This window comes from Danio rerio, chromosome 7 (assembly GCF_049306965.1).
Source record: "Danio rerio strain Tuebingen ecotype United States chromosome 7, GRCz12tu, whole genome shotgun sequence".
In the NCBI taxonomy this organism is placed as follows: domain Eukaryota; kingdom Metazoa; phylum Chordata; class Actinopteri; order Cypriniformes; family Danionidae; genus Danio; species Danio rerio.
In genome coordinates, this window is record NC_133182.1 from 57,147,902 (window position 1) to 57,161,638 (window position 13,737).

Below are 13,737 nucleotides of genomic sequence, written 5' to 3' on the forward strand. Positions count from 1 at the left end.
TTGGTACAAAATGCAGCTGCCAGAGTTATCAGGTCTAGAAAATATGATAATTTCACCCCAATTTTATCCTCCTTACACTGGCTGCCTGTTAAGTTTCGTATTGATTTTAAAATATTGCTTCTTACCTATAAAGCTTCAAATAATCTAGCTCCTGTTTATCTAACCAACCTTCTGTCTCGCTACAATCCAACCAGCTCTTTAAGATCTCAAAACTAAGGGCTTCAGGTAGTACCTAAAATAGCAAAGTCGAGTAAAGAAGGTCAAGCCTTCTCATTTATGGCTCATGAACTCTGGAATAGCGTTCCTGATAATGTCAGAGGCTCGGACACACTCTTGCAGTTCAAAACTAGATTAAAGGCCTATCTTTTTATGATACATGACTGTGCTCCACTCTTCTGTGCTCACATTTATATACAATATGAACAGCAGCTACGCTAATTATTCTCTTTAATCTCTATTTTCACCTGGGGATACTCATTCTGATGCCCTCAGACTACACAGCGCCACTGATTCAATCAAAGACCAGCTTCAGTGCTTGGACTTTCAGTAGTGATTATTAACCCACACTGAACTTAAACACTGAAAACTGGACTGACGCTGTTTCAATTCACTATGATCTTCTATGCGAAGCTGCTTTGACACAATTTACATTGTAAAATGGCTGTACAAAAAAAAAAGTGTTCAAAACCCATAATAGGGGCCCTTTAACGTTACTCTGATTGGGTTTATATTGGTCAATGTGAAGCATAAATAGCGCGCGCGTGCGTGTCAGAGTAGAGCTCATTAACACAACACAATCCATATATGGTCAATTATGGACCTTCTGATTCTAGGAGTATTTTATGGAGTAATAAATAAGCATAAAAACAGTTTCTGAAGATTTTTTGAACTTACCATAAACCTACTACTTTAATATCATAGAAAAACTTAACTTTTAAACCAATAAAATAGTAAAATAAATCTCATTGCTCAATATAAACACAGTAAAAGCAAATGTAATAATTTATTACATATGGTGAGGAAAATTGACTGCTAACACAAGATTTCAGACATACTTCTGCAAATGTTTCAGTCTAGCAAAAAAAACCAGCAGAGCTACTGTTTTTAAAACAGATTTTGTACGATTCTCAAAGGAGGAATCAACAACTCTTTAAGAGACGGACTACTCAAATGCTTGATCGATGCTTGTTAAATGCTTTTGTTTCATAATCAAATGACCTACAGACATTTTAAATAGAATTACTGGTCAAAATGATCAGCCTAAGCACACTTCAGTTAGACTGGACTGGAGCAATAAGCGTGAAAACAACACAAACTATTTATTTTTCCCTTAAAGCAACATTTTGTGAATCAGCCTCATCCTCAGAGGCAGTCACTCTCTCTCCGTGTAGGTATTGCAGACATTGTGTGTGTTGTGAAGCTCAGGCTGGGCTCAAGTTGATGTCGTCATCTTTGTTGTCTTTGGAGGGTCTCTGGGGTCTGCGAGGCTCATCTTCTCCTGTGTCCTGCAGGTCTCGTTCAGCCTCCACCCAGCTCTGAGGAGCAATCATCCTTTTGGGGCCAAATGGAGGAGGCCCCAGTAGAGCCTCAATGTCATTGTAGTTCACCACCTCTCTCTCTAGCAGAGCATTGGCCAGCTGAACACACAACCACAGCAAACAGCAGTATACACAACAAGAAAATACATCATTAAGGCTATGCTATGTATTTCTAACCACAAAATAAATATCTGAAAACGTGAACCATAATAAATATGATAAAAATTTCAACTCTTATACATTCCAGCCAACATTTGTCTTCGAACTTTTGGGAGATCGGGGAGGGGAGAAGGGGGGGGGGGGGGGGGGGGGGGTATATGTCTACAATCTGTGCATAAGTCAACAGCTCAACTGGTTTGTAATGTATGTTGCCAGATTGAGGTAAAAAAAAATACTTTGAGATTTGAATATTTAGTCAATCATATAATTTAATGTGATGAGCTTCCTACAAGATCTGGCAACTTGACAAACATGGACAAAAAAGTGATTTTTTATTACTAGATTGGTCCATACACCTTATGGGTGTTTCCTGGAAGAAATAACAAAATGGGAGGGTGGCGGGAGATGGGTGTAAAATACGGGAGAAAAAAATCCCCTTTTTCTCAGTGAAAATGGGAGTGTTGGCAGATATACTTCTTTCCAGAATTTCCAAATTTCCATAATAAGTGGAAGCACACATTTGGGCAGTTTTGTATAAAAACATTCATTCATTCATTCATTCATTCTCCTTCGGCTTAGTTTTATCAGGGGTCACCGCAGCGGAATAAACTGCCTGCATACAAATTTTTTAGGTAATAAAATAAAATATAAAAAAAAGAGAAGCTACACTTACTGTCTATGCAATTATTTTAGTGAATCCTTGAAATATGTAAAGGCTAAGGAGAAGCTGTTAGTGTGTAAGTAAGTAATTGTATAGATCAGCTAAAAGTTTATCTGATTCTGAACTCATGAAACTATCTTCTTCTGTTGCCGCTGATAGTCTTGTGCCTACATCCTATCCTATCCTATCCTATCCTATCCTATCCTATCCTATCCTATCCTATCCTATACAACAAGGTCAAAAACAGCAAACATAAATCAGAAAAAAAGAACAATGTTCTTCTTAACGGCTATATTTCTTACAGCTATCACATGTAACTTTTTTGTCAGCTGCAATATGCATTATACAACGCTATTATTAATGGCATTTTGTCATTTACAAAAGGTGCAGATATCAAAATAACATATTTACAAAATAAACTACAGTATATATTTTATTTGCACCACGCTTATTTGCAATTTAAACTTAGCTGAAATGGTGGCAGATATTTTGCACCTCAGTATTAAGGCTACATTATAGAAGAGTATACAATAAATCATATTGAGGTTAAATATTTCGTCACCTTAGAATTATAGGTTCTATCTGACATATTTGTCAAAATTGAGTTATTCACATATTCTTTTTGAATGGCAACTTATTTACATTATGGGATGTGTTTTTATAAGTTGTTTACATTTTAAGGCTTTTTATTTAAAAAACAAAAAAGGTGTCTCTACAAAGTTGAACTCTAGCTTGGCTCTATAAGATTCTACCTGTGAGCCAATCAGCATTTTTAATGCATGCACGAGGCACAAGCTTTCTTTGTCATTTCACTGGACTGCTCCATTGACAGCGGGAAACACCAGAAAGACAAAATCACACAAAATCAATTAAAGTCAATTAAAGAATGCCGCACCACACACAATTGAAATGTGTGTAAATGTGATGATTTAGAAGCATTTCTTGACATTGAGATTCATTCATTCATTTTTTTTTCGACTTAGTCCCTTTTTAAACCTGGGGTCGCCACAGCAGAATGAACCGCCAACTTATCCAGCATATGTTTTACACAGCGGATGTTCTTCCAGCTGCAACCCAACACTGGGAAACACCTATACACACTCAATCACACACATTCACTATGGCCAATTTTAGCTTATCCAATTCACCTGTACCGCATGTCTTTGGACTTGTGGGGGAAACCAAACCCAGAGGAAACCCACGCAAACACGAAGAGAACATGCAAACTCCACACAGAAACACCTGACCCAGCCAAGGCTCGAACCAGCGACCTTCTTGCTGTGAGGCAATCGTGCTACCCACTGCCCCACTGGGTCGCAAACGTTGAGATGAAATGCTCAATTTTACATTGTTGAAAAAGAAATTAATATTTAAAAATTTGTATATTAAAAGTGAAATATTTTTATTTTTGTATATATAGTCAGTGAAACACTTTTCTGTGTTTATTAAACTCATTTGCTCATAGTCTGTTTCTTTTAAAGTCTATAAGTTTAATATTAAGCCTAGAAGAGTAAGTACTTAATTTATTTCATGGAGCATATAATTCAATTAATATAATTCAATCATTTATTTAAAGCATAAAATTCAATAAATATGAACATATTAGTTAGATAAAATTAACAGCTTCACTGGAAAAAATATTTAGTACAGCCTTGTATGCTTAATTTTAAAAGAAAAAAATATTCATCCTAAAACATAAAATAAATGTTACGCAAAGCAAAATTTTAACTCTCAAGCATTAACATGTTGTTACAACACTAAACTATATATTTTTATTGTATTTGATAAGTAATGCTTCAATGAATTATCTGGCAGATAGAACCTTAAAATTCCAAGTGGAAAATGACTTTTCAGAATGAGAAGGTTCTATCTGCATTTACCGTGGTTTATTTACTCCAATTTGCAAATGTAAGAGAACTTTGATAATTTAAATTTAGAGAACACTTAGGATCTCTGTTATGTTAATGTATGAAAGAGACCTGTTACACATGTTGTTTGCTATATAGAATGCAAAAACTTTATATATACTCAATATCTCAAAATCATTCAGAACGCAGATAGAACCTTAGAATTCTAAGGTGATGATTTATCTGAGACATGTTGGCAAAATTGATCTCTCCTGACACCTACCCCTAACCAAAAACACCTATAAAACACCCATTGAACATTTAATTTACACTTTCAGATTGTCTGGCTACACCTTATTTTAAAACACTCTTGTTACAGTGTAACTATTTAACTACTTAATAATATAAATGAATTTCATGTGCTTACTATAGACATAACAATTAATGTAGCATAGTCACATGCAACAAACCATAAATCTAAGCTAAATTATAACTCTAACCATATAGTATGGACACCCTAACATAATAAAATATTTTTACAATATATTTTTTTTTATTTAAAATAAATTCCTTTGCAATCTGCTAAGTGATGTCAAAAAAGTACAGATTCATCAAAATGAAAATGTGAATATTCTATATGACAGGACTTCCTTCTTAAAAGGAATAGCTCACCTAAAAATTAATATTTACTCTCTATTTTCTCTCCCTCAAGTGTTTCCAAAACTTTGAGTTTCATTCATCTCTTGAAAACTAAAGAAAATATTTTGGAGAAAGCTAAAAGCCTCTAAACATTTGACTTCCATAGTAGGAAAAACAAATACTATGTAAGTCAATGGTTACAGGTTTCCAGCTTTCTCCAAAATACTTTATTTTGTGTTCAAAAGAATAAAAGAGGCAATCAGATTTGGAAATAAGTAAAAGGTGAGTAAATAACAACAAATTTTCATTTTTGGGTGAACTATCCCTTAAAAAAAAAAACAAATAAAAAAGAGCCATAAGATCTTACCAAAATAAGTTTGTCTCTGTTGTCCAAAAGCAGTTTCTCTGTATGCCTGTAGGCTTTTGCTATTAGCATCTTAGCTTCCTGAACAGGGGAGAAAGAAAGAAAGAAAGAAAGAAAGAAAGAAAGAAAGAAAGAAAGAAAGAAAGAAAGAAAGAAAGAAAGAAAGAAAGAAAGAAAGAAAGAAAGACAAAAGGAAAAAAGAAACAAAAACAAAGGAAAAGACAGACAGAAAAAGAAAGAAAATAAAAAGTAAAAGAAAATGGGAAAAGAAAAAGAAGCAAAAGAAAAGAAAGGAAAAAAAGAAACAAATAAAAGAAAGAAAGAAAGAAAGAAAGAAAGAAAGAAAGAAAGAAAGAAAGAAAGAAAGAAAGAAAGAAAGAAAGAAAGAAAGAAAGAAAGAAAGAAAGAAAACACAAACACGCAAGATTATTGATATTTAATGTTTAGAAAAGTCTCGGCAATATCACATTACAGGGAGGTCACCCTCACCACTCCAGCAGAGCAAAAACACTCACGAGGTCCATCTGCTGCTGGAGGCCTTGGCTGAAGGGTCTTCGTCCAATGCCACTCTGATTCTCAGAGTCAGGGAATGACACCTGACCCACACTGTCAACCATCCCATACTGCTTCACCATGGAGTACGCTACACGGGTCACCTTCCGCAGGTCGTCCTGAGCACCTGAGAGAAGTTTTAGTTATCTACGGTTAAGTATGAACTAGCAAGTATGAACTAAAACCTCTACTAATAGGTGCACAATTGTTCCCAGTTAACTACTTCCTTTGAGTCAAATTATATAGTTGACCCAGTACAATTGTGGAGTCGTTTCAGTTTAACCATAAAAAGTGGAAGTTGATCAATTGTGTGTTTAAGGCCTGTAGCTGTGTAAGCATTTTAGGTTAGTTTGAAGCATTTGGATAAGAATTTGCATTTTGTAGCTTTAGAAAAAAGTATTTTTATTTAATTTTGTACTCAATGCAGACAACACAACTTTATTGAACATTTGATTCTTTTATTTCTGTACCTGAATACCATAAGACTCCATTAATATCATCGTAAATAACTGTATTTATCTACAGTATGCTAATTACTCTATTATATTTTCTGCAGAACATCTTAAATGGCGTTTTAGTCATTCTAAAATGCCTTTACTGTTTCAGTATTAGTGTATATTATTAATTACCTCGGAGCGTCTGGAGCATGTCAAGATCTCCGCGTCTGGCTTCAAACGCCCCCACGTGTTCATTGTGTGTCAATTGTCTTCTGAGGCTCAGGTACATTAATTAAATAAAAAATCATTGATGCAGCTTCTTCTACCGCAGTAATTCTGTTTTTACTGTTGATATTTGGCGCAAGTTAATCAGGAAGTGACGATTGTGTTCTCTTCGACTCTTTGGATAAAAACGCTGCTTTATTTTTAGGCGTTATTCCAGTTTTGCACAAATTTATGTAATAGCCTATATTTTGATGGAAACACAGCTATTGCCTACATTTTTGTCACACACAGAACAAAGTCACGTACGAGGCTTGACCTTTTTTTTCATAAATAATTAGCTTAACCTTCGACATGCACTGTTACTAGATTAATGGGATTATTATTCTGTCTAAATTATTTTATTACTGCTTACCTTCTTAATGCTATATCACTTGATCAATAAAAAGGCAGACACATAACAAGTGCACTGTTAAATCTATTAAAACTGATAAAAGTGTATAAAAGTTTAGAAAAAAGTATAAACGTCACACATTACATTACTTATTTTATTATACTTAAAATGTTTAAATACTTAAAATTAAATTAGAAAGAAATGCTGATCTCTTTTTTTAAGATGTTGCCATGGTCACTCGTAATGTCTGCGCTCCATTGATAATGCCTTTTTATAGTCACGGTGTGCGTGCTTAACTCTGAGTTGGTCTACTCAAAGTTGATTGATCTAACTCAGATCAGCTATTCTGAAACAGAAAACTCAAGAGTTTTTAATCTCTTGGTAAATCAACTCAGAGTTCAAGTTTAAACTCCGAGTTGTTTGAACCTCCTTACTGAAACAGGCCCCAGGACCGAGACTGGACATCCCTGGTGTAGATGTCAGTGTATAGATGTCATACCTGTGGTGACCTTATTGAAGGTGATGGCCTCAGAGGCTCGTCCACCCAATGCCATGCACATCCTCTCAAACAGCTGCTCTTTAGTGAACAAAAACTGATCCCTCGGCAGGATCTGAGCAAAGCCCAAAGCAGCATTTGTCCTGGGAGCTATTGAAACCTGGAGAACAGATCCAAAGACCCTCAATGCATTAGTATGTATCAATATATATATATACATATATTTTTTATTTAAACACTCATAACGGCAAGTCATTAATCACTGATGAGACCCCGTTTACACTAATAAGTTACTGTTTTAAAATGCATAATATATATATATATATATATATATATATATATATATATATATATATATATATATATAAACATACAATAAAAATCATAACTTGTTAGGTTATAAAGGTTATAAAAACATGGCATCTGAAACAAAAGTGAATTTATATCTGTTAGATGAGCATTTGATGCACTTTCTTAGTGACAGCTTTTGAGTTCCGCTGGAACTTTAATGTGGTATCAAAGACTACCAAGATACTTTTGATATTTTCGTTATGAATTAAGGGTCTACAATAAAGGAAATGATGATGATAATAATAATAATAATAATAATAATAAAAATAATAATATTAATAATAATAATACACATTTACACTTGGATATGGATTCTTGTATGGCTTTTGTGCTGCCTTATACACATATAATTGCACGGTGCATTTTTACAGTATTCTTAAGGAGCATGGCTCAGTGCTGCTTACCTTCATGACAGCTTCCGTGTGTTCTAGCAGCCATCCAACTAGAGCATGACCAGATTCATGGAAGGCTACCACCCTCTGCTCCTCCTTCGATAAGATTTTACTCTTCTTCACACTCCCTACAAGTCACACAAAATCAAACAAGCAGTTGTCAAAATTCTAAATTATCCTCCTGTGGTTTTGGTTTTCTTCTTCAAATGTTTCCCAAACTATGTTTAACAGAGCAAGAAATTTTTTTACAGTATTTCCTATAATATTTTTTCTTCTTGAGAAAATCTTCGTTTTATTTTGGCAAGAAAAAAAAAGCTTTAAACCATTAAAGGTCAATATTATTAGCCCCCTTAAAAATTATATGAAGAGTTTGGTTGCGATAAAAGCTATTTTTTGACATTTGTATTTTATAATTGAAAAACATTGTTCAGATGTACCTTAATCTATGTGTGAATTGCTGCCATTCATAAGATTTAAGAATGTACATTTTTGTTTATACTGTAGGCAAGCTGATAGTCACGTAGGCTACGTCACTGATCAACAGCTGTCTGTCAGTCAGAGAATCAAAGCTTCAGAGTCAAGCTAATGTCATGGATTTCGATGAAGGATTGGATCGGTCATTCCAGCTGCTGTTAAGGAAGGCATCTAAAGAAAATCATCAAAGGGAGAAGAACAAACGAGCAAGGCATTCAGGGGTTGGAAAACATCCGAAGATTAACTGTGGTCATCGTGCGAGTCATATTGGTCGGTGTCATGCCGGCAAACTGTCAGATGAAGATGAAGCCTTCAACTTCACAAAAATGTAAAAAAAAATAAACAAATAAATAGTGGACCAGGACAAAATACTCCTGCTTCTGTCAACAGTACACAAATGCAGCAGGGAACGAATTTCCGCTGATGTCAAGAGGAAGACCAGGGAGCGCCTTTTTTCTTGCGCTCCTCCCCATCAAAAGATACCTGTCTGCAAGGCGACATTTCTAAGTGTCCTTTGTAAGTTTATTTTTAAAATAATTTCTTACAAGTAGCTGAGTAGCCTATCTGAAGATTTATTTATGCGATTGCACCTATTCATAGCCTAAAACCTTACATTAATTCTTGTTGTTGATTTATTATAAGGGATCATAGAGGGCACAGTTTGCTATGGAATAATAAACAGTTTTGTTTTTAAACAACAACCAATAAACTCTATAAGCCATTTTATTACTATTATTATTATTATTATAGTGAAATGACTCAATAAATATGACAGGGCGAGGTGAGCTTGTGTTGCAGACTCGGTGCAAAAGAGACAAGAACTATGACACTGTGCCTCTGCCTGATCTGATCATATAGGTTTGATTTTCAGCAGTGATGTGGAAGGAGCCGCCCTCCACTCTTCCTTCACAAGTAACAAGTTGTTTATCGAACTAACTTAATCTTACTTATAAAACAAAACTGATGTACTAGCTTTTCTTAATGGCATTATTGTAGTAGAATATAGCCTAAGGTGGATTTATAGCGTTTGGCTAAAAATAAATTAAAAATAAAAATAAAAAGGTATGTTGTGTTGTGTACGTTCTGGCCAAAAATAACTTAGAATCTTAATATTATTAATCAAACTTTGTATATACTGTTATACTGTTCCATATGATTTATGATGTATTGCTTTTTTAATGTTTGACAATGTTAAGATAAACAAAACGAAATTCTTCATATATATATATATATACCATCATTATACAATAATTTGCCTAACGTATAGTTAAGCCTTTAAATGTCACCTTAGGCTAAATACCAATATCTTGAAAATATCTAGTAAAATATTACCTACTGTCACCATGGTGAAGACAAAAGTAATCAGTTATTAGAAATTAGTTATTGAATTAATATGTTTAGAAATGTGAAAAATATATATTCGTTAAACAGAAATTAGGGAAACAATACACTTCTGAACAAAATCTTAAGACCGGGAAAAAAATTTCAAGTATTCACATTTTGCACTGGTGTATCGTAATCAGGTTGTAAGTACTGCTTTGAAATGCCAAATGAAGACACAGATACGTCACATAAAAAACAGAGAGTAGGTAATTAAATGAAAACTGCATTTAAACTCAAACAGGCTCGAATCAGCTGATAGGACCAGAGCCTTAAAAAGTTCTACTCTGTGCAAAACTGGCTTTTCCTTCGGCCTGTAACATTTTCAAGATCTCTAGATGGCAAAAGCAAAAAGACTTTTTCCTTTTGAACGTGGCAGGATTGTTGAGCTGCACAAGCAAGGGCTCTCATTGCGCGTCATTGCTGCTGAAGTTGGACACAGTAAGACAGTCATTTTAAATTTCTTAAAAGATCCTGAGCGTTATGGGACAAAAAAGTCAAGTGGTAGACCCAAAAAAACCGAGCCCGCACTGAGCCGGAGGATAAGGCAGGCTGTCCGAGAAGACACAGGCAGATCTTCAACCCAAATTAAGGCCCTTACTGATGCTGACTGCAGCCTAATACCATAAGATGACATCTTCGAGAGAAGGGCTTAAAGAACAAAAAAAACGTCCTCAAAGGCCACGTCTTCTCCCACACCACAAACTTGCCTGTTTGGAATAAGAAAGAGAGCACCAAACATGGGGCATTGAAAAGTGGAAAAAAGTTTAGTTCTCTGACGAAAACAAATATAACCTAGATGGTCCTGATGGCTTCCAACACTACTGGCACGACAAGGAGATTCCACAGGAGATTTCTTCACGGTACAGTGGTAGAGGCTCCATAATGATCTGGGGTGCTTTTTCCTTTAATGGTAAAACTGAGCTTCAGATTGTGCAGGGGCGGGAACTGCTGCTGGTTAAGTAGACATATTGCAGCAGGCATCCCTCTTGACTGAAGGCCCTCATCTGTGCAGCAATGACTTGATCTTTTAACAAGACAATGCTGCAATTCACAACACCCACCTGACAAAACGCTTCTTCAATAAGAATAACATTGCTCTTTTGGACCATCCTGCATGCTCCTCTGATTTAAATCCCATTAAGAACATTTGGGGATGGATGGCAAAGAAAGTTTACAAAAACAGTAATTTTTTATTTTTTTTTTAAACGCTACATCCAGACAGTTGGTGACCTTCCAAAAGCCATCTTAACCACATGGAGCAATGTTACCTCCAGCCTCCTGGAAACACTTGTATCAAGCATACCGAAAAAATAGTTTGAAGTGATCAACAAGAATGGAGGAACTAGTCACTACTGAGTCACTTTTGACAATTTGAGATCCATTGTCATGTTTTTTGGCCTCTGGTCCTATTCTTTTGATCCGCTGATTTCAGCCTATTTGAGTTTAAATGCCTTTTTTAAATAAATTGCTTATTGTCAGTTTTTTTGGCTTTTGCACCTGTGTCTTCTTTGGGTATTTCAAAGCAGTACTTCAAATACTACAAATCAGATTATGATCTTCCCTTCCAAAATGTGTATAACTGTAATGTTTCCCCCGGCGGTCTTAAGATTTTGTTCTGGAGTGTAAACAGGGGGGTTAATAAATTAGGAGGGCTAATAATTGTGACCTCAACTGTATATTTCAAATCAAAAGCACACATTAATCTAGCAGCTAGAAACCTGCAATGACTCTTTCCACAGCATATTCAAAGCTGAAGGTGTCGATGGACTTGAAGCCCTCTCTGGCAGCATGAAGGGCAGCTTCATTACAGATGTTGGCAATGTCAGCACCTGGAAAAAACACAACGATGTACAAATAGTATTGTGGCAGCCAGAACATGGTATTAATGGATTACAGGATTACGTCAAACTCTCACTTACCACTGAAGCCTGGTGTCAACTCAGCCAGGCGCAGAGAATAAAAGTCTGCTGGTTGTGTGAGCTTTAGGATTTTCAGGTGCTGCTCAAAGATTTCCTTTCTCTCCTATAACACAAGACATGCATATTTGATAGCAAGTAGCCTGATTAAAGAGAGTCAATAGACTCTGTAATATACAGCTAATACACGTGTAGAATGACCATTACGCTTTGAGTGTGTGTTAATTTTCAATGATGCCACTTACGTCATGATTTATGCCACATCCGCTATAATGTTTTTATGTCTTTTATAATAACCAAAGTTGCCTTTAAATTATCAAAATTGCAAGAAATAAAAATCTGAAAAAGATTAGCATTGTTGTGAAGTAAAAAAAAAAATATATATACAGTTTCTATTAAATTATTGAATATTTAAAGATGTAATTTATTCCCATGTTGACAAAGCTGAATTGTTAGCAGCTACTATTCTCATTTTTTGTCACATGAAATTTCAGAAATCATTTTAACATGCTGTATTGATGCACAGTTATTACTGACATTTAGGGTCATATTTGGGTCTATTTATAATAAAGCTTTAATTATAGACAAAAACAAGTCATAAAAGAAAATTTTTGAAAATTTAGTAGGGATGTCCAGATCCAATCAGGTGACCGGAAATCGGGCCTGATCACACGCTTTCAGACTCTATCAGAATCGGACGTTACCTCCTGATCAGGACTGAAATATATATGTATATATTCTTATTATTCTTTAACACATCTATAGTTATTATAGTTATGCGGTGGCACAGATTTAGACCTCTTTCTTAAATTCACACAGAAACAGCAACGTGTGCGGCATGACATCACTTTGTTGCAGAGATGCTATTGGTTAACTGCAGGCAAAGTAGAACATGGAAGCAGCTTATGTAAAAGTGAAAAGCGCGAGTATGTCTGCAGTCTGGAGGCATTATATAGTTGATGATGAAAACATTGCCATAGTAAACTGTGAGATATGTTAACTTGTGATTGCCTGCCGGGTATTTTTAGGTGATTTTTTATATTTTCTTTTTATTTACTGTTGCACTAAAGCCCAAAAGTGAAGAATTGTTGTTATTTATTGCTTGATTATTCAAGCTACCTCACAAAAGTGCTCTGTTTGTTAACAGTTGTAGAATGTTAAAATAAGGTGAATTAAATAAAAAATAAGGAAGATCCTGGATCTGTTTCTTTGCTCTTCTTTATTCTTTTTTTATGTATTATAGAAGTATCGGATCAGGTATCGGTAGATACTCAAAATCAAATGACTCAGACTCAAGTGCAAAAAAAAACCTGATGTGTGGTTTGCTAGAATAGGACAATATTGGGCAGAGATAGAACTATTTGAAAATCTGGAATCTGAGGATTCAAAAATAAAGAACCTAGTTGAGAAATTTGCCTTTAAATTTGCCCAAATTATTTTAGTCTTATTTAACTAATCAAACCATAAGTTTATACATTTACTATAGGAAATTGTCATGCCTTTGTACCTTTTTCTATATACTAAAGAATAAACTTTCATCATGGCCTATAAAATGTATTATTGATATATATAGCTATGATAAAATATAACTATGTGACAAAAGATTGCTTGTGTGGTCCAGTGTCACATACATAAACAAGTTCTCTAATTATTTATGTTTGGGTTGAAACATAAAAGCACTTTGATTCATGATTACCTGAAGTGTTGGCAGGTCTATGAATATGTGCCTATCAAGCCTGCCTGGCCTCATGAGCGCGTTGTCCAGAATATCTGCCCGATTAGTGGAAGCCAAGACAATAACATGATCTGTTGTACCCATTCCTGGACAGCAGAGTAAATATGTAATAAATCAAATAAATAATATTAAATAAATAAAAGTATGAGAGTAATTAATAATAATATAACACTTTAT

The 13,737-nt window shown here is 34.8% G+C and overlaps 1 protein-coding gene across 1 annotated transcript in view; it reads right to left on the reverse strand.

Annotated features, from left to right (window-relative positions):
* Nucleotides 1-989: 989 nt before the first annotated feature.
* spg7 (SPG7 matrix AAA peptidase subunit, paraplegin) overlaps nt 990-13,737 on the reverse strand; it is a 31,252-nt gene continuing 18,504 nt past the window's right edge. The window contains exons 10-17 of the mRNA XM_001923083.8: nt 13,522-13,646; nt 11,829-11,931; nt 11,628-11,738; nt 8,065-8,180; nt 7,313-7,469; nt 5,724-5,887; nt 5,212-5,289; nt 990-1,637 (exon numbers count right to left, since the gene is read on the reverse strand). Of these exons, the coding sequence (XP_001923118.1) occupies nt 1,422-1,637; nt 5,212-5,289; nt 5,724-5,887; nt 7,313-7,469; nt 8,065-8,180; nt 11,628-11,738; nt 11,829-11,931; nt 13,522-13,646 (1,070 nt within the window). The 3' untranslated portion in view covers nt 990-1,421. The remainder of the gene's footprint in view (nt 1,638-5,211; nt 5,290-5,723; nt 5,888-7,312; nt 7,470-8,064; nt 8,181-11,627; nt 11,739-11,828; nt 11,932-13,521; nt 13,647-13,737) is intronic.